The sequence below is a fragment of the Callospermophilus lateralis genome, chromosome 11 (assembly GCF_048772815.1).
Source record: "Callospermophilus lateralis isolate mCalLat2 chromosome 11, mCalLat2.hap1, whole genome shotgun sequence".
In the NCBI taxonomy this organism is placed as follows: Eukaryota; Metazoa; Chordata; class Mammalia; order Rodentia; family Sciuridae; genus Callospermophilus; species Callospermophilus lateralis.
Window position 1 is genome coordinate 122,131,462 of NC_135315.1, and position 20,515 is coordinate 122,151,976.

The 20,515-nt window shown below is 31.6% G+C and overlaps 1 protein-coding gene across 1 annotated transcript in view; it reads left to right on the plus strand.

Annotated features, from left to right (window-relative positions):
• Positions 1-20,515, plus strand: part of LOC143410798 (uncharacterized) — a 97,050-nt gene that overhangs the window by 40,123 nt on the left and 36,412 nt on the right. Inside the window, exons 12-19 of the mRNA XM_076871513.1 lie at positions 1,187-1,294; positions 7,245-7,352; positions 8,253-8,306; positions 11,705-11,758; positions 12,285-12,392; positions 16,847-16,900; positions 19,131-19,184; positions 20,385-20,438. Of these exons, the coding sequence (XP_076727628.1) occupies positions 1,187-1,294; positions 7,245-7,352; positions 8,253-8,306; positions 11,705-11,758; positions 12,285-12,392; positions 16,847-16,900; positions 19,131-19,184; positions 20,385-20,438 (594 nt within the window). The remainder of the gene's footprint in view (positions 1-1,186; positions 1,295-7,244; positions 7,353-8,252; positions 8,307-11,704; positions 11,759-12,284; positions 12,393-16,846; positions 16,901-19,130; positions 19,185-20,384; positions 20,439-20,515) is intronic.

The window sequence follows — 20,515 nt, forward strand, 5'->3', positions numbered from 1 at the left end:
TTCCTTATTGCCATCTGTAATTAATTACTTATATAATAAAATATAAATTAGAATAAATTCAGTAATTCAAATTTATATAATAGAATGATTTCCACAGTAGGGGAAGTATAGCACTAACAAATAAGTGTTAAATAATGTTTTTCCAGGTTTTATAAATAATTGATTATGAATTTTAAAATGAAATTATATAAAGATACTAATTATTAGGTAAAGGTACTATATTATCTCATGGAACAAATGAGCCCATTTCCCCATTTTATTCAATTATAAAATAATATGATAAATTATAACAATCACCCATCTAAGAATCTCATCCAAAGGTAAAATACTATTTATATTAAATAAAAATAAAAATAGAAAGTATATAATACTTAAGCTTTACATAACTTAGTAAATATTTTTAAATTTCTTTTATCCTTCACTACTTAATTTTTTCATAAATTGTTGAAACAGAATATGAAAACTATAAGGTTATTTTTTTTTAAATTTTACATATGAGATATTTTTCAAAGCAAATTAGTTTTAAAAAATGTGGTATCTTTCTTAGTCAGTTTCACAAACCTAATCAGATGTGAATTAATAAGATCCAATGTTTTCTAGAGAATTCTATGATAAGTTTAAGGCCTTCTTCTCCAGGAAAAAATTGTAACCTTTGGTATAGTGATCATCAAACTTTTCTATGTAAAAGTTGTACTTGAAAATATTTTATGACATTTTTTGAAGGCAATTTTTAGAATTAGAAATTCTAATTTAGCAAGTTTGGAGTGAAATTCTAAAATCACTTCAAGAAATAATAGTGTAAGGAGTGGATTCTGCCAATTTTTTATAATATACACAAAGAAAGCTTATGAGAGATTAGATTGGATAGATATTTTATAGAGCATTGTACACAATTGCAAACACAAATTTAAAAAGCTAGCATCCATAAAACAGTAAATACATATATAATTTTGAAGTGGTTGTTTATCTCATTAGTCTTTCCTAAAGTCAACAACTGAATATTGGAACAAGAAATTAGTCTCCTGAATAGTGGATACAGCTGTTCATATTTGAGATCTTAAATTTTTCTAAAAGTTCTTTTTATATTTTTTACTGGACTGTAAAATGCCATTGTTACCTAAGTGACTTAAGGCAGTAATATTTTTATTTCCATTAATAACAAAATAATTATTTTCCTCTGTTCTAGGGCTCACCAGGAGAACGTGGATCAGCAGGTACTGCTGGCCCAATTGGTTTGCCAGGGCGTCCGGGAGCCCAAGGGCCCCCTGGTCCAGCTGGAGAAAAGGGTGCTCCTGTAAGTAATGTTGAGGAAAAAATACATTAAAATACTACCTTGCACAAGTTATTACTTTTTATTCAAGAATATTAGCTCTTCCTACCTGACTGTACTCTTCCTGTATATGTGCCTGGCATATCAAGACACCTCCTTTTATCTTTATAATAGAGGAAATTTCAAATTCAATTAAATGAGGTGACATTTTCCCACATTTTATGAAACCCTAATATCTGTGAGTGAGTTGGATATTATTAAGTAAAAATCTTCTCATTTTGCTCCTTTTTAAAAATAAAATTGGGAGTTTTGATTAAAACTAAACCTTGCTGCTTTTTATTAGAAAAGTGTGAACTTTTCACACCTGTTATGATACAACTTCAGTTTCAGTCATTTCTATAATCCATAAATGAATCCCATAGAAAGTGGCTGTATATTTGTAATTTGAGTTTTGATCTCAACTGAGTGAGATGCGAGAACTCTGACCAATTATTCAGGGTATATTTATGGTTTTAAAATTTGATATTTTAGTGATGAAGGACTTGTGATTTAATTTATGTTTTTTTTTTAATTTCCACTTTACTTTTTTCCAGCTTTTGATTTAATCATATTTTTTTTTGAAAGAGCATTCTCATTTTCAAGATTAAAATACAGCCTATTTCAGTAAATGTAGATGAAGGTGCTGGCTAAGATCTCTCAAAATATAAGTTTAATGCATTTGTATACCTGTAAGTCTCGACATCCACAATTCAATTATAGTTAATCCTCAGCTCTAGCAAATATATTGCATTTATTGTCCACATATTTTCTCTCATTACTCTGTGATATCATTCAGAGTTTCTGACTAGGTGCTGCTGTAAGATAATATCACAGACTGGGGAGTTCATAATGAACAGAATTTGGATAGCTTCATGGTTCTACAGGCTGGGAAGCGCAAGATCAAGGGGCCACATTTCACAAGAGCATCCATCCTACATCATCACACAACAAAGAGAGTTTGACAGAGAGTAAAGGGGGACTGAACTCCCTTTTATAGTAAACCTAACCCTGTGATAATGAATCCTCCCCTGTGACAACATTGATTCCTTCACTCCACCCTTATGACACAATTATCTCTTGTTGGGCCCTAACTTTCAACATGGTGGCACTAGGATCAGCTTTCCATCACATGCTTTATTGGCAAACATTTGAATCATAGCAGTTTCAAAATAAAGCAGTTTTTTTCCCTTTCTCTTTTGCTTTGCTTTCCTCTTATTTCCTTTTCATTCTTTATTTTCTTTCATCCATTCATTTATTCATTCATTCGTTTCTTCCTTCCTTTTTTATTTTGATCCCTGTAATCCAGAATAATAAAAAACAGAAACATTTAATAACACCTGTGTTTAGAATTATGGGGTGGCAGAAAAAGCTTTTCTAATATATGCTGAGAAATTTTCTTTAAGCCTTACATTTTAGAATTGTCTCTGCATGGAGGAGATAAAAAAAAGAAACAGATTCAAGCCCTTTGATAAAAGTTCATTGAGAAATCTAGGTCACACATATCTTGGCATAATACAGTAAAGAATGCAGCTTTGGGATGTTCATTCCATTTTCTTTTATTCAACAAATACCTATTGAGAAAAACTAACCACTAGACACTGTGTTAGGTAGTTTTTTTTTTTTTTTTTTCAGGGAGGTGTCTGATTAGGGACAGTAACAGAAAGTAATTCCAAAATGTTAGGTTAAAGGACCCATAAATATTCATGCAAACATGCAAAGAACTAGTAAAAAATGTTGGAAATATTGACCAAAAGGTTAAATGCATCCCTTATATTCCTTCCTTTTTCCAAATATAAGTTTTGTTTTTTAACTACCACTCAGTGACTTTTGTTATAAAATGTTATGTAATTATCAGTAGGTGTAGATTTTCATGACAAAATGACAACATGGGTGATATAGAAGTCAAGCACATTCCCACTCACCCAGCATCTTGGAAAGGAAGAAAGTGGAAAACAAGAGCCATGCATATCCACATGACCCACTTGGCAATAACTATGTCCCAATCAGCATCCCTTAATTATCAGATTAGAAACTCACTCAGGTGGGCTAGAGAATGGTGCTAAAAACCTCTTTCAACTTACTGCATTGGTAGAAATATTTTGATAGGGATACTGATCCTTAGACCTATAACTGCATTGGGAGGTTATTACACATAAGAATACAGATAGGAAACTGAATTGTTTGTCTTCGCGAAAACCAGCTGTAGAAATAAAGGGAAGATAGATTTAAAACACAGTGAAGTTACTGCATTAACCATAAATGAATTATATCCTAGGAGTTAGAAGTTTTGGAAAAAATTGCTCCAAGTACTTATTACAGTATCAAGCATGTATATATATATATGAAATTGCAGAGAAAAGGGTAAGGGAGAGCAATATTTAAAACCATAATATTAGATTACCTTATGAGGCAATGTTAAGAGAGAATAACAGAGAATTCATTCTATGGAGAATAATAATGGATGTTAGTTGTAAAAGGATTCAGTAAGAGATAGAGTAAAACATCCATGAGTGATAAGAAAAAAAATGTGTGTATACATATCTCCAGAGGCATGCCATCAAATAGGCCCTGAGAGAAGAGTTTCTTTTTGTTCAGTGCTTTAAAAGGTAAAGAATACTGAAAATAAAAAGAGCAAACAGAGGTACTGGGATTTGACCCATTGGACATTATGACCTTATTGTAAATGCAGTGGAGTTCAAGGAGAAAGTGGATTCAAGAGACTTGGAGTCAGTGCATGTGGATCACCTCAAGAAAGCTATGTAGCAATATGTAGGGTGAGCAGCAAATAGAAGTATTAGTAGGACTGAATGCATTGTCTCCTCTTGTTATTGTTTTGTACACACATTTACCTCCTTCACTAGTAATAAGAAAAGAGTCAACTTAAAATTTAGGAAATTGAAGAAGTCAGAACAGAAAAAGACTACCAGCCTAAAGCTGATCAGAACTGGGATGTGCATTCATCGCTATCATTTATTTAATTCATGATTTCTGCCTAACATTAGAATTTCTTGGCCACAGGAAATCAAAGAGCTGAAACTCCAAACCTTGGTTCTTGTGTTCCAATGAAAGAAAATTTAAAGTCGGACACCAAAAATCATCAAGAGAAATTTATTATATGTGAAAGTAAAGTAGAAGCATAGTGAGGCTTAAAAGCAAAGAGCACTCTCAAAAGAGAGAGTAGGCTGTTTTCAAGCAGAGAATGACAAAGGAGACAACCTTGTCTCCAAGTTTATTACTGATAGATGTTTACCAGGATAACTGGGGACCACCTTCTCTACTCTTTGCTAATCAGGCATTCAATCCCTCCTTCACATTGGGAGGTGGAGTTTGTGACCTTAGTTGGTTTTCTCCGGAACTGTCATGGTGGCCATCCTATTTAGGAGGGCTTCATCTACAAGTCAATCCCATGTTAATGTGGGCACTGGGGTCAATAGCTGGTCAGAAGTTACCTTATTGTGTCTGCACTGCTAAAAGAATATTCCTTGCAGAGAGTTAAAGACACTTAGAGCCATAATTCCTAGCTTCACATCAATATCAATGGAGTCTGTCAAGAGTTAGTCCCATTAATCCATATGTTTTGATGTATTTTCCCATTAGGTCCTTTGTTTTTGCTTATTTTTTTTAATGAATTAACTTTGCTTTCTTCTCTAATTTAGAAGAAGTTTAAAAAACCCTAACGTAATTTAAAGAACACTTGTGACCTTGCCTGCATTTCACTGCTCATTGCTAGCTACTATCTAACACTGTTTCCTCATTTCTGAAAAGAAGATAATCACAGTATTTTGTGAGGATTAGGTGAAATTATTGTTTTAAAGCATTTTCCAGAAATTGATATGTTTTTAGTAAATAATCATCATTATTTACACCAGAACTTTTATAGAGCAGAATGAAATAATGATCTCAAAATACATACATAAATTAACATTTGAGTAAGTACAGATGGATTTTGCAAATTGTGATTAAAGTTGAGGATGTGCATATAGGTTAAATATAAGACCAGGCCAATTACAGGGCCTGAAGGAGTGCAACTCACTGTCGGTTTTTAAGGTAAGATTTAGTATTTAATGTAACCAGAGGGGTATTAGTGGTGAAATAAAGACTGACTCTTAAGGATAAATGGATGTTCCAGTAGTTGTGTAGGTGTCAGTCTAAGAGATGCATAAGGAGGAGAAGTGATGTCATTATGAGGAACTGTGAGTGGAAAATCTAAATTTAGAGTGCCATAGATTGCGGAAGGATTTTTCTCAACTTCACACAGACCAGGAAGAGAAGAAATAGATAGCAAGTGACTCCAGGCTGGAAATTACATGTGCTATCATGAAGGCAGATGAGGATAAATTCATCTTAATTTGCAGTTGCCCTTGTACAAAACAATTAACTTTACGAGTTAAAGTTAGCAGGGGAATCCAAATTAAAAGGAAATATCTAACTTGGCTTTTGAGTGTGAAGTAGTGAAGTTTAGTAAAAGCAACACAGCATATTTTATGAGTATAGATAGGTTTGAACTATAATATTTTATTGAGGGATTTTTTTTAAAAAAAGTCTTCAGAATGATGTGAGAAGTATGTTCTATAATAAGTTTGTCACACATTTTGAAAACAAAAACATATTTAAAAAGTATCAACAAGTTACCTTTGTTTAATAGTTATTTTATTTTAGTTGGCATTAATTAATTAATTAGATATGGTTGCATCAGAAGTAGAAGCCACCAGTAAGCTTGGTCTTTCTCTTAGGAACAGCAACAAGTAATTGACCTAAGAAATTATGTAATATGATCTGATTCTCTGGTTACAATGTAGAGCATGGTTTGAATGGAAGTAAAAATGAATGTAGGGGAAAGCAGTGAGTTATTTCAGTAATTTAGACCAAGGACACTGGTACTTAGAATTCAAGAGTCAGTGACAGAGATAAAATGGAGAATAGATAACTAGGAGGGCTGGTAGTACAGCTCAATGGTATAGTGTTTGCTAACATGCAAGGCACCAAGTTTGATCCCCAGCACTGGGTGGGACTAACTGGGAGACATAGCAGATAAAAGTCAGTATAAAGGGCAAGAGATGGATGGTGTGGGAAGTTTGGAGAGGTGGGCAATGTGAAGGCTGGACCTAATAACCTGTAGATGGCCAGCTGGTATAAAAAAAGAAAAGGGAATCACTGAATACAATTGAGAATACAGTGTTATGCATAACCTATGAAAGTTTGACTTTTAGGAAGTAAAATATTTTAAATTCTGAAAGGATGTTTTCTGGAAAGCAGAGGTAGTTTTTATTATTAAGACTTTTTTTTTTAAATTACACATTGTATGTAAATAAATGTCCCTGTCAAAAACAAACAAAAATAAAAATAGGAAAAACTAACACCCTTGTCGTTTTGAATTAGGAAAAGTAGCAATGAATTAAAATACCAAAATCCAGAAAATCCATGACAGGTGTGTTAAAATAGGAAAGAGTTACATCTAAAGCCTATTGTGAAGTTGGACATAGAAGGAAGTGGATTTTATGATTTTTTTAAAGCCTTATATCTTCTGTATAGCTACTTCAGTGACACTAAAGAGGAGTTGAGGTTCAGCAAGTTTTCACAAACATCAGGCATCGGATCCGACTTGCCAGTACTTACTTAGAACCTATGTGTCTGAGAGAAAAATTTCTCAGTTGAATCATAATTACTTCTGTGGACCACTGCTTAGATTCATAAATAATTTAAAAGACTAAGTCATAAAACGATATAGGGATCTTTTATGTATGTTATCATTTGCTGCTTGAATTTTTTTTTCCTTAGAAACATTAAACAATTTCCTTATCAAGTATAGGAACTAGGTTATATCTAGATTATATATGTATATATAAATTGTAGCTGCACTTAAAAATTGTAGCATAAAGCTAGTTGTTAGGTTTGTTAACAACAAATTAATGATCTGTTTGATTTTTCAATACAGGGAGAAAAAGGTCCCCAAGGCCCTGCAGGGAGAGATGGAGTACAGGGCCCCGTGGGTCTCCCAGGACCTGCTGGTCCTGCTGGCTCCCCTGGTGAAGATGGAGACAAGGTCAGTGTCCAAAATTTTATACAACGTGTTTGAAAGGTTAATTTTTTTCTCAAATGTTTTATAATTAGTCTAAGATTGGATGACAGGTGGAAGGTGATCTTAATCAAACTTTACCATACCTTCCACATGTTGGAAAGTTTTATTTTAGAGGTTGAAAGCTAGTATATCTTCCATAAAACAGTATGTGGGATACAAATAGGAAAATGAAATAAGAGGAAAGTGACAGTAAGTAAAAATAGTAGATGCCAACTAATATTTATCTTAAATTTTTTTTCTGAAATGAATGTAAAATAAAAATAAATACCTGCATATATTTAGCACTTGCATCTTAGATATTATATAATAAGACTTAAGAATGAGTTATATACTGAATTGACAATTATATGCTCTCTTACTAATATAAGTATATAATATATAAGTAAAGACTTTAAGCATTTTATTCCAAATGCAAAGTTGTGTTTGAATTTAATAGATTTTCTAATATTATTCTAAAATGCTATAGAAAATTTGTGAAACAGCACATATTCAAAATGTGCATTATCTTACTATTTGAAAAACTAGGAGAAAAGCACTTTTTGATTAATGTAGGGTTATTTGTCTCTACACCAATGTGTTCCCATTATCATTTTACAGTGGGATATTTGAGACAAAATCAATTTTTTAAATTCTAAATCCAGTTGCAATATTTCTCCATGTTAATCTGACTTTTTGTCTGTATGTTTGTCAAAACTACAAAGCTAAACACACAGATCCCAGGATTATACATCTTAAAACAGTGATGTTAAATGCTAACATGGAATTGTGTTAAAGATAAAATGTAATAATTCAATGATAATGATAACAATGCAACGCAAGTTACCATGTTACAAATAAACTTTCACTTAACTCTCTCAAATACAGGGTGAAATTGGTGAACCAGGACAGAAAGGCAGCAAGGGGGACAAAGGAGAAAATGTGAGTTTCCAGCTGCTTATTTCCAGCGTCATTCATTTAACAGCTTTTACTGTTTACCATGGATAGTTTCCCATAATACTATTTACTTACCTAGCCAAATGTTTATAATATCAATAGTTTATTACCTTTGTGTTATATCATTCCATAATGCTGTACAATTCTGTGAGGTCTTCTGCTTATGTCATTAAGTCCAGTATGATATTTGTAGGTTATTTTTAAACTCCACTCTAGCAATGAAAGAGTACTGTAATGCAATAGCCAGCCCGCTTTTCCATGTGGGAAATACTATGTAAACATATGCCAAATTAAATACCATTCCTGTGGTCTTTACCTGTATATAAATTGATAAATCTGTTTCCATATATTCTAAGTGCTTATTTTGGAATATTTTTCTTAACAAATCTTGAAGCTGGTGAAAGAATTTCTGTTGTGTAGCCAAATGGTGTGTTCATTCTTGCCTCTCAGGCTTTTCTTACTCACTGTTTACCAGTTTAAACCCTATTTGAATTATATTTTTAAAAATTTCCCTTCTTCTTAGATTAAGTAAGGTAAGTGATAATATCTCATGTACTTTCCCTCTGCATTTATTCATTAATTCATGCTCTTTAAAGAGCATCTACAGACATTTAGTTCTTATTTTTCTCTTTTTCTTTCTTTAAGTGTTCCATATTCTGCAATAAGAAGGCAAGGTGGGGAAGTACAAAGTAATGTTCTACATTTGTTATTTTTTCAACTAGTATAGAAATTTACATAACATTCTAGAAATTATATTCTATTAAGCTACGACTCTGTCCTGTGACCTATTTATCATCCTGATGCTTTTCATGTTTCAGTTATTGCATACATTAAAACATAACTTCGAACAAAGTTTTTTTTTTTCTTTTTAGAATTGATTCTTAAACTGAATAGTCACCAAAATCCAGTGTGATGAATGGTCCTAACTAAAGAGAATAATTTGTATCAAAACAAGAAGCAGCTTTCAGATAATGCAATATTTAACCCATCGTTAGTCCTTCATGTATTTCTATATCAGGAGAACACAACCTTAGTGAGTGATGGGCAACATTGATATTCTGGATCTATGCTGTACAAGTATCACAGAAAATTGTGTATGGAAACCATATGCCTAAGTGTGAGGCAGTTGCTATTGGATATAAATTAAAAGTTCTATTTTAGTAAATTACCTTTTCTTAGGTTTTGTTTAGATTTCTTAAAGATAAGTAAATACAGTTTGTCTAATTAGAAAACCTTATGTGATTTCCAGAAGCCATGTTTGAAAGGTTTTATTTCCTCCTTAAAGCTATAATTAAATATGACTGGTTGACTATAAGCCAGAAGTTCTGAAAATTTTTTGTCTCAGGACCCTCGTAGATTTAAACACTTTTTAAGAATGCCAAAAAGCTGTGCTCCATGTGGATTATTATACTATGAATTAAACTGAGAAATTTTAAATACATACAAATTGATTCATTAAAACTAAGAATGATAATCCCCAGGCAGTTTTAATGAAATATAGCTATATTCCCCCCCCAAAAAAAAAATATATAGTACAAAGAGTAGTGATGCCTCATATTTTGGGGGTCTAGATTAATAGAAGAAGCTATATCCTCAAATGTGCTTCTCACTGCAGTCTGTAATGATAGGTTGTTTTGGTTGAAATCCAGGCTCACATATATATGAAGTTGGAAAGGCAAGAGTGTTTTGAAATCTTTTTTCAGATGATGTGGGGTATTTTTGATTCTACCTCAACATTTAATAAATCGTAACTTTTCTTAAGGTCAATTGTGGTATGGAATTTGCTGTCAAATCAGTGAGCTCCTTATGCTATTACGTTTTTATTGGTCTACCTTGCATTTGAATGACTCTTTTCCTCATATATAATTTTATATCATCCTGCAATGATCATTTGAAAATTATTGGTTGACTAAGTAAGATCTTCAAAGTATTAACACATTACTTTATACAATATCAATAATATCAGAAAATGATTTCAGATTGGGCAGCAGTGAGGCCTGCAATGGCAGATATAAGATTTCAGAATTCTAATATTGCTTGAAAATTTCAATGTTATCTTTGATGCATTTATAAATATTGTCAGTTTTTTTAATTCACAAACTTCCTTTATTTTCATCACATCTCTGCCAAATTCCCAAGTTAAATAATTACAATCTTACTGTTTGTCTTGTCTTTTAAGTAAAAATAGAATTCCATATAAAAAGTGCTGCCTCAGCATCAAATCAAACTACAGTCCAAGTGCCTTTTTGAAAGAGGTGTTGTACTTCAATATATAACAAAAGAACTTTTTCCTTCAGTTTGGTCCTATGAATATCAAAGGACATGTGCTATTTTTATGTGCTATTCCTGACAGAAGAAAGTCAATATTTAATAAAATGAAGGATGATTCATGCTTCATCAAGAACATAAACATCATTTTATGATGACAGAGTTCAGGACTATGAAAATATAGTTATTGCTTTTATAATTTGTAGCTATTGACATGATGATTGTTAAAGTCGTCAGCAATTTTATCATCATTAGTGCATCATTACTGCAAATGCCTAGACTGTATAAAAGATAACATCGTAGTAGTGTTTTTATATGAAGAATTTTGAACTGGAAGAAAACTCAAATGGTCTCAAATACCCTCAGTGGTTTGCAGACAACATTTTTGGAATCTTTGCTGTAAGCAATCTTCCCCAAAGGTGGTAACCATAGAATAAAATAGAATTCAATGACTCTTGATTGCCTTCATATCTTTTATAGAGCCTGACTAGTTTTAATGCAAGAAAATAAGATAGCAAGGATATATCTATGCAAGTAAGGCTCATAATGCCTTTGGAATCTATTGTTCAAAATAAAGAGTCCAATATACTTGATATATAACACCAAGTTTGTGTGTGTGCTCATATTAGAAGTTTGAAATTTTCATGTATCTAAATTACATACTATCTCTAGGGAATCTTCAGAATTCTCATGTTCTGTTAGAAGATATTACATAGACAAATTTTTCATGTACTATTCCTGACCCATACATTTTCACTAAAGAAATCTGGTATTGTGAAAAAATTTTAATGTGAACCTTCGACTTGATGTATATTAGTGTACAAATCTATTTTTTACATATCTACCACATATAGATGAGAAGGCTTTCAGTAAGTGTCAATTTAAAATTGACTCCAAATATGAAATTATGGATCTCCAAGGAGTAAAATAAGCAGCAGTTGACAGTGCTAAAAGTGAAAATTTTCTGAGTAATGTTGCTGTTTGTCCAAAGGGTGTAGAGAGGTTTAATAGACCTTGATCCGTCAAAGGTTTTTCTTTTTTATTGCAAAGGTTTTGCTTTATATAGGATTTTCTGGCTACAGTTTTAAATTTACTGGTCTTTATCTCTCTCTCAGGGTCCTCCCGGTCCTCCAGGTCTTCAAGGACCAGTTGGTGCCCCAGGAATTGCTGTAAGTATTCCATTTTGTTCAACCAAGATCTCCTTCGTGAAATTTATGAAATGTCACATAACCCAATGATTTTTTTGTGTGGTAATGTTTTATTTGTATGTTTGACACTGACTCACAGTTAATTTTTGTATGGTAATAAGTTCTATTTGTATGTTTGATATCGGTCATGTTTAAATTATATTGCATAGCTAACCAAGCTTATCCTTAGAACAAGAAAACGTGACTTCCTTTCAACCTAGACTATAACTAGTTGAAAATAACTTAATATGTAATACATTTTTCACTGTTAAAAAGCTTTTGCTTCATTCGTATATATGATCAACTCACAATCAGCAGTACTCCAGAAACATGAAATGTTAGCAACATGAACAATGACACGTTTGTAGCAAATAGTGGGAATTTAGTTTACATTTTACTTTGGTTATTCTCAAATATATCAGCTTTGAACAAATTGCAATGGAGACATTTTATGACTCGTATCATAATGGTTTTCCAATTCATGATAATTTTCCTTGCTGCTCCCTAGGGAGGTGATGGAGAACCAGGTCCCAGAGGACAGCAGGGGATGTTTGGGCAGAAAGGTGATGAGGGTGCAAGAGGTTTCCCTGGACCTCCTGGTCCCATAGGTCTTCAGGTAAGTGGTTCTCTAATTGTTTACTCCATCATTTCCACCTGGTTCTTATGTCAGGTTCACCTAGTGGAGGCAAGAAAAGCATCTTTCCTTGTTTCTATGTAAGAACAATATTTAACTATAATGGTTAATTTACTCACATTATATCTGAACTTCAACTGCCTTTTACCAAGTTTTCTTAATTTTTCTGAACATGTGTCAGCCTGATTCCTGTTTTTGCAGTACATTTAGCTCTTAGGCTAAATACCTCAGGTATTATAACACCCCTTTCTTCATTCCTATATTTTAAAAAAATCAACTACATATGTATAAGTCTGATAATTAAAGGTAAGACATTAGAATGGTTGTTTCCTGGGTCTTATAGCAGAAATTTTAATAATTCAGGTAACAACAAACATTCAGAAGTATTAAGAGAAATAGCACACTGCCAACAAATAGTAAGATAAACAATAATAGGTAGATTAATAGTAAACCAATTAAATTTTTTTAATTAAAATAATTTGTGTTTTATGAAGCATATCTGGGAAGGAAATATTATATTGCAAGACATTGTAGATGAGAAACTTTTATTTCTGTAGTATAGATCTTACAACTGGACTCTTCTTGGCCATCCCTATTCTGAGTATGATTCGCTTTCCACCTGATGTTCACTGATCCCTATAAACTTTGCAACCGTCTGGTCTTTTCCCCCTAACTTATTCTATACTTACTATTCTCTACATATCTAGTGATTCCTTGTAAGATTGTAAAGATGTTTTAAATGGAATTTAGGTAATGTGGATGTTGCTTGTTCTCAATTAGCAATATTAGAAATCATACATTAAGTAATCTGGCTTACTGTACCTTAGAATTTGTGAAGTCATAAAAAAGTATATGCAAGTGAAATTTGTATATATTTAATCATCTTTATTTTCCTAAATAAAATCGTAAAAGTATTGGATTTTGGTATTAAATAGCTTGTTATGTACATAATTGTACAAATTACATCTTGTCACATAATAATTTTAATGTAATTATTATTGTTAAAATAGGGTTTTTTTTACTCGTTAACATGATATTCTAATTATCTGCTTCGTTTTAATGACAAAATTTTTTTATGCTTGAAAAGTACAAAGCTTTACTTTCATATTTGTGTTTGACATTTTTATAGTTGTAAATAAATAGTCATGAGTACTACTTACAGTATGTGTGAGAAGTACACATATTTGAAAACAAGAAAGCAATAAAACAAGATCACCAATGGACGTGTTACTATTCAATTTCTGTTTTTGTCATGTATGTGATTACTCTGAATTCTGTAAGGCTGTAATTTAGGAACTTGTGCTCTCATGGTTAAAACAAATTGCCTTGTAGTTTATATTTATAAAATTGCCACTATTTGCTTCAATAGAAATTATCACCTTTTTCACGAAATAAGAAAAAAGTGTTCCTTGGTGAGGATGACTCAAGAAATCAATTTATTAAAAAATTGTTCATATTGGCCCATAACTACATCTTTAAATAGGGATATTGAAAAAATGCTAATGTAGTTAATATGTACACAATTACATCTATCCTTTAGTTGATTCTTCATAGAGTTAGGAGCAATCACAATAGACATTGAATAAAATTACTTAATTTGATATTTATTGTTTATCTGCATATGAAGAGAAAGAGAATGTTTTTTTTTTGTTTGTTTGTTTGTTTGTTTTTGTGTGTGTGTGTTTCAGAGAGAGAGTTTTTGACCTAAATTCATTTTTGGTGTTTCCCTGAAGTGGCAGATGATTTTAAATTCACAAACCCTACAATAGAACCTCTCCATGCATAAATCACTCCCTAGGAGAAAGTTAGGACATATGAAAACTGATTATCACTAGAATGCCATTAAGCACATTTAGTTATTTGCTGAAAGAGAATTTTGCTTATTATATCTCTATTAATTTCAACAATAAAAATATTATATCTTAACTCAAATTACAATACAACTTAATTTAAAATATTTTGATTTTTTTTTATTTAGAGGTTTCTGTTGAACTGATCATAAGCCTAAAATAAGATGACAATATAAAATGTACTTGCAAGAGACAAAAAACTATTAACATATTTATGTAACATTTAATATGGGGATTTTCAATCAAATGTACTATATATTAAAATTATATATAAACTTGGACTAAAGATAAAGAATGTGACTTAATATTTGTAATGTTTTTAAGAACTTTACATTTATGTTGCAGTACATACTTCTTAAGAAAATTGTCTGAAAGTGAAATATTTGTTTCATCTGTGTTAAACTTTACTTGCATGTTTAAGTATTTAAGTTCTTTCTGCATAAATGAAATGGAGTGTCTGAAGTTTACGACCTTTGAATCTAACATTTTAGTAATCTGCCCCTGGTGATTCTGCATAGAGTACTATCTAAGAAACAATACGTGGTTACTTCTTTGTAAAAAACTTAAATATTAATTCTAGACACTGCCTTCAGAGCATGGTAACAGCTTAGAAAGCACATATAGCAGTCTCTTTTCTTAGATATCTTACTAACATTTGAGGGAAACAAATTAAATCAGCATATATATATATATATATATATATATATATATATATATATATATATAGCCATTATAAGTCAGTAATTAAGTTTTACACATAAAATGAATATATACCACATTTTAAAAGTTTACAGATATATTCAGTAATGTACTCTTTCCTGCGGGTCATGTGGAATTAGCAGGTCATAAAAACAATTTCAGGGTTATTACCTGCATTTAAAAAATGAGATAGAACAGGATATGGTAAAATAGAATAAAAATTTCAAAGGTCATTATCTATCAAAATGGTGAACATTGCCTTTTGAAATTCATGGTTCAGCTACTTTGCACATGCTTGCATGTGTGAGGATTATAAGTAAATATTATTGTGGGTCAGGGTCAAATAATTCACAACCATGGCAGTACTGCACCAAAATCAATCATTTTATTAAAATACTAGCATTTATTTAGATCTTTAGCATTGTTTATATTTTTTGTTAGTTAGAATACTTCTGAAATACCATAGTAAAAACATTAAACATAAATTTTTTGGATACTGGAGGAAGAGGTCAGTGGTAGCATGATTGCCTACCATGTGTAAAGCCCTGAGATTGATCACCAGCACTAAACAGCAAAACAAACAACAAACAAATCCATGTTTGAAATGCAAATATTGTATACAAATGACTATATCACCAAAAAGTTTAAAAATGAAAATAATTTATAATCTTACAATTGAAAACTTACCATAAATTTTTGTCCAACAACTATTATACCTATTTCACATACATATTCTACAGTTAAATTTATACCATATATCTTCATTGGTATTTGGCTTTATTATTATATATAGTATTCTTGTTTAGAATATTAGTATCAAATTAACAGTAGTATACTATTCTATCAGTTTGTTTATGTAGCTATTTTTCCTGAGATTAAACATTTTAAATAATAGAGAATTTCCAATTTCACAGTCAGTATTACAAGAAACTTTTTTTTTGGCTTGTTTCTTTTGATTTGTTTGCTTTCTTAGGTTTCATGCTTTCACCATTTATTCAGCAGTATTTTATTGAGATCTTAGGTTTTGTTTGTTTCTTTGTTTGTTTGGCCTCTGCCAGTTCTAAGGAAGAAAATAATTGACACTGCCCAAAAGTAGGCCAAGATTATAAGTATGTAGAGGAGTCACACAGTCATGTATATAGGTCTACAATTCAAGTACACACAAGTACTGTTGTGATAAGAGAGAGGAAATATAAATTCTTCTGCTAATTGAGTAAGTGATATGGAAGAACTAAAATAATTTTCACATAAAGATGGTCAAGTAAAATTTGAATCCAGCCTATTCTAGTTTTATACTGTAACACAGAATTTCTCCAAAACAAATGGATACAGTGGAAATTAATTTGAGGAAACAATGTATAAATTTATAATTTTTATGGTCATGTGAATTTTTTTAAGATTCAGAGATGAATTAACAGGCCCAGACTTCAGAAGATATGTATAATATTGAAGATATATTAAAATATCAATTTTACAAAAGAGTTTTTCAAAGTGATACCTATCTATAAAAACCTCCCCTAGATGAGATATTCTGAAATAATCTGGGATAATATTTTTCAGAAGATTTGTACCGTGGCAATGTTATTATATCCAGTTCATTAAAAAGGTAGAGTAAATGGGTAGGTGTTCATAAATTCCAAAATCATATGATGTACTTAGTTATAGTAAAGAAAATTGAACAGTATAATTTTGAACAAAGCACAGATTTTATCTGTAAATGTAGGTATAAGATTTTATCACATGAGAGCAAAACTTCCATTATAAGTATTTTAACAAATGTTAGCTTCTGCATTTTAATTTCCATGTATTTATCTTACTTTATACTTAATTCGTGACTTTTGACAAGATGTATTGAGTGATTTTTATTTTTGTACTACGTTTTCCTAGGGTCTACCAGGTCCACCTGGTGAAAAAGGTGAAAATGGAGATGTTGGCCCCATGGTAAGTTTGTATTTTCTACTTTTTGATGATTATTGTGAATCTCCACACTGTTAATTTATTTTTAAAAAATTTTTGGTTCTTTTTATTTATACATAATGTTATGATTCATTTGGCCACAATAATAAAAGCCTGGAATATATTATATGATGCTCTATTTCAGTCCCCAGTATTTCCTCTTTCCTTCCCTCCTTCCCTTGCCCTGTTTGCTTCTGTCTACTGTTCTTTCTGCTGTTTACTTTTACTTTCAGGTTTTTGCTGCTGTTGTTAGTACCATGGGTTTGTACATGACAGTGATATTCATATATGTCCATAGGAAAGTTAGGTCAGATTCATTCCTCTGTTCTTCCCTTATCCTATCCCCTCTCCCTTGTCCTTTTTCTTCAGTCCTGTATACTATAGGGATGCAGCCACATCAGTGTTTATAGCAGCACAGTTCACAATAGACAAGCCATGAAACCAAAGTATCTCTCAACAGATGAATCAACAAAGAAAACGGTGTGTATATATACACAATGGAGTTTTACTCAGCCATGAAGAAGAATAGGTGGAACTGGTAAATGGGTGGAACTGGAGAATATCATGCCAAGTGAAATGAGTCAGACTGATAAATCAAAGGTCTAATGTTTTCTTTGATTTGTGAAAGCTAGTCCGAAATAAGTGGTGGTGGTGGAGAAGACAGGGAGAAAAAGAAAACTAGAAGGGGGGCATTCCATTGAAATAGAAGAAAGATTAGTGTACTACTAATTTCTTTATTAGAATTTATTGATCAGCACAAAGTAGTCCTAAAGACAATGGTGCTTTCTGTTTTACCCCTCACCTTTTTCCTACTCTGTCTCCATCTGCAGCCATTAAATATTGATATCATTATTTCAGCTATATCTCCTTTTCTTTATTTCTCACCTCAGAATAATATTGTATGCATGTTTGGCCTTCATATGTTGTTACTTTCTTACCTTTATGTCTTTTATAAAGATGCCGTATTTTAGTTGCTTCTTAGGCTTTAACTTTGGACTTTGATGTGGAGCAGCATAAAATAAATAATAATCATACCAGATTTGTATAATTAGCAATTGTTGATGGATAATGAGATTTTCTTGTAATACTTTGAAACAAATTATAAATTTAATAACGAATTCAGTCGTAATTAGCATGATATGACTTATAACGATCTACATTTATTAATCCTGACTTTCTGCCCTAAAACCTTAAACTAAAATTTGAAATGCATATATTTGTTTATTAAGCACTAATTTTGATAAGAAAATAATTTGCCAAAGTAATTGAAATCTATAATGAAATGTTATAAATACATTTCATAATTGCTCTTTCCTTTCAGCATTGCCCCCAATTTTTACTTTCTTGAGAAAACAATTTTGGTAATTTCATACCTGTATGTTAGATTTTATTCTCTTTAAGGACCACAACCAGATTAAGTAGAAGAAATGTGGAATAATCATTGCTGATTCAGATAGCTGGTTAATAAAACTTCCAAGCAGCATCCAATATGTAGCAAACTACTCTTTAGATATGGTTGCTATGGTTCCATGAATCATTGATATGTTCTCTCTGACCTTATGGTAATAGAGAATACTAGGGAAACTTTTCAACCATGGCATTAGAATAAACTAAGACCTTTAAAAAAATACCAATTGTATTCACTACAGACTGTTTTAATTAAACCTTGAGATATTGGGTTGACTATCAGTATTTCAATATTTAATAAAAAATACCTTAGGTAATTTTAATGCACAGCCAGGAAAAAGAAACTTTGGGGACTACAACTAAAGAGTGATTGTTATATCCATGTCACATACACACACATGATCCAAATACAAATTAATAAAAAAATCAAAGTGCTTTTATTGAATTAAAGAATTCTAAATGTAGTCAAGTGCCTTTTTTCTCTTAACCTCATGGTCCCCTTATATTCTAGTATGTTGTTACATAAAATATTGCCAGTTATATTATGAATACATCATATTAGATGGTAGCAACACGCTTTCTTGTCCTATTTTCTAATCAAATTGATTTTTTAGTGAAAGACTGATTTCTTCACAGATATGTATGAAGGATTATTTGTATCTGTCAGGCACCTTAAAACCCTGATATGCCCAACTGACTATGGTTTCATATGCTTCAAATTTCTTTTAATTTTCTTACTCACAAAATAAAAATGTTAAATATGCATTTGAGTTTGATTCTTATAAATTTTATTATTCATCTTTTACAGGGTCCACCTGGTCCTCCTGGCCTAAGAGGCCCTCAAGGTCCCAATGGAGCTGATGTAAGAACTGTCAAATATATGCTGATCATTTTGAAGTTACTTAAGTGTTGGTATTATTTCGTGGCAAATGTTTTCTGAGATACAATGGAGATAATCATGCCACTGTTCAATGTTAGAAGTGGATGAGAACTCAAGGATCATTTACTCACTCCACTTCATTATTCAGAGAGAGAAACAGGCTTTCTAGGGAACAAATATAAAATAGACACACAGTGCACATTCAAGATATGTTTATTGGTTAGTGGCAAATACTACTTGTGTTATTTCTATTACGGTGAACCACATTGTTCAGATCAAAATACTTTATGCCTTGCATATGATTACTGTTCAATAAGTAGTTGCTGAATCTTTCAAACATAAGCTTTATCTTTAACAATGGCATAAGGGGATGGTTTGTAGTTGCCTTTGCACTAGTGTATATCTGTATCTTTACACATCTGCCCAAAGTCTTTTATTTAAAGGCTTTGGATTTTGTATTCTTGGTCTATAAAATGTGTCAGAGTAGTATGTGCATAAGTGCACCTCTTACTATCTAAAATATTTCCTCTCAATTGTATAAAAAAAGATATTCCTGAAACTGATATTGGTTCAGTGTTATAGGATTGGGAAATGTCAAGCCATATGTATCTTATTGTTATTATTAATCGTTTCTGTGTTTTGGAGATCTCCTTATTTTGTGTTTTGACAATGAAGATGTCTGCTTTGCTCATTCTTCTGGCTGGTTTTCTTTGCTTTTCTGGGCCTGCTTTTAATTCTAGCAGGACAGAACTGAGTAAAGTAGACCAGAAGTAATCGGTCTAAAAGAGCAGTTGGTTTTCAATTCCCCCTAAGTAATTTCAAGACTAATCATATATAAAGGGGGTATTTTTCATATGGATTATGTAATACATAACTAGAGTCATAGTTTTAATCTACCACAAAATCATCCTGTAAAATTTACCTGACTTCCAGAGTAGAGAGATCAAAATTTTGTTCTAAGTGTCAACTGGAATGATCAGACCTGCAAAGACTACTGCTCTACATTAGAAATTCTGGAGAATTTGAAAGTCAATGTGCTATATTAAATTATTTGCTGTCAGTACATTTGACAACAAAATTCTAGCATATGTTTCTGTCTCTGAGAAAAACTAGATATATATTTATGAACTTATGTTTAAACACAAGAATAAGGATAACTGTATTACCTTTTCTACACTAAAGGGACCACAAGGACCCCCAGGATCTGTTGGTTCAGTTGGTGGTGTTGGAGAAAAGGTAAGAAATTTAGTAAGATGCCATTTGAAATAGCTGAAAGTAAGAGCTTTTGATAATATTGTATACTTTTATATATT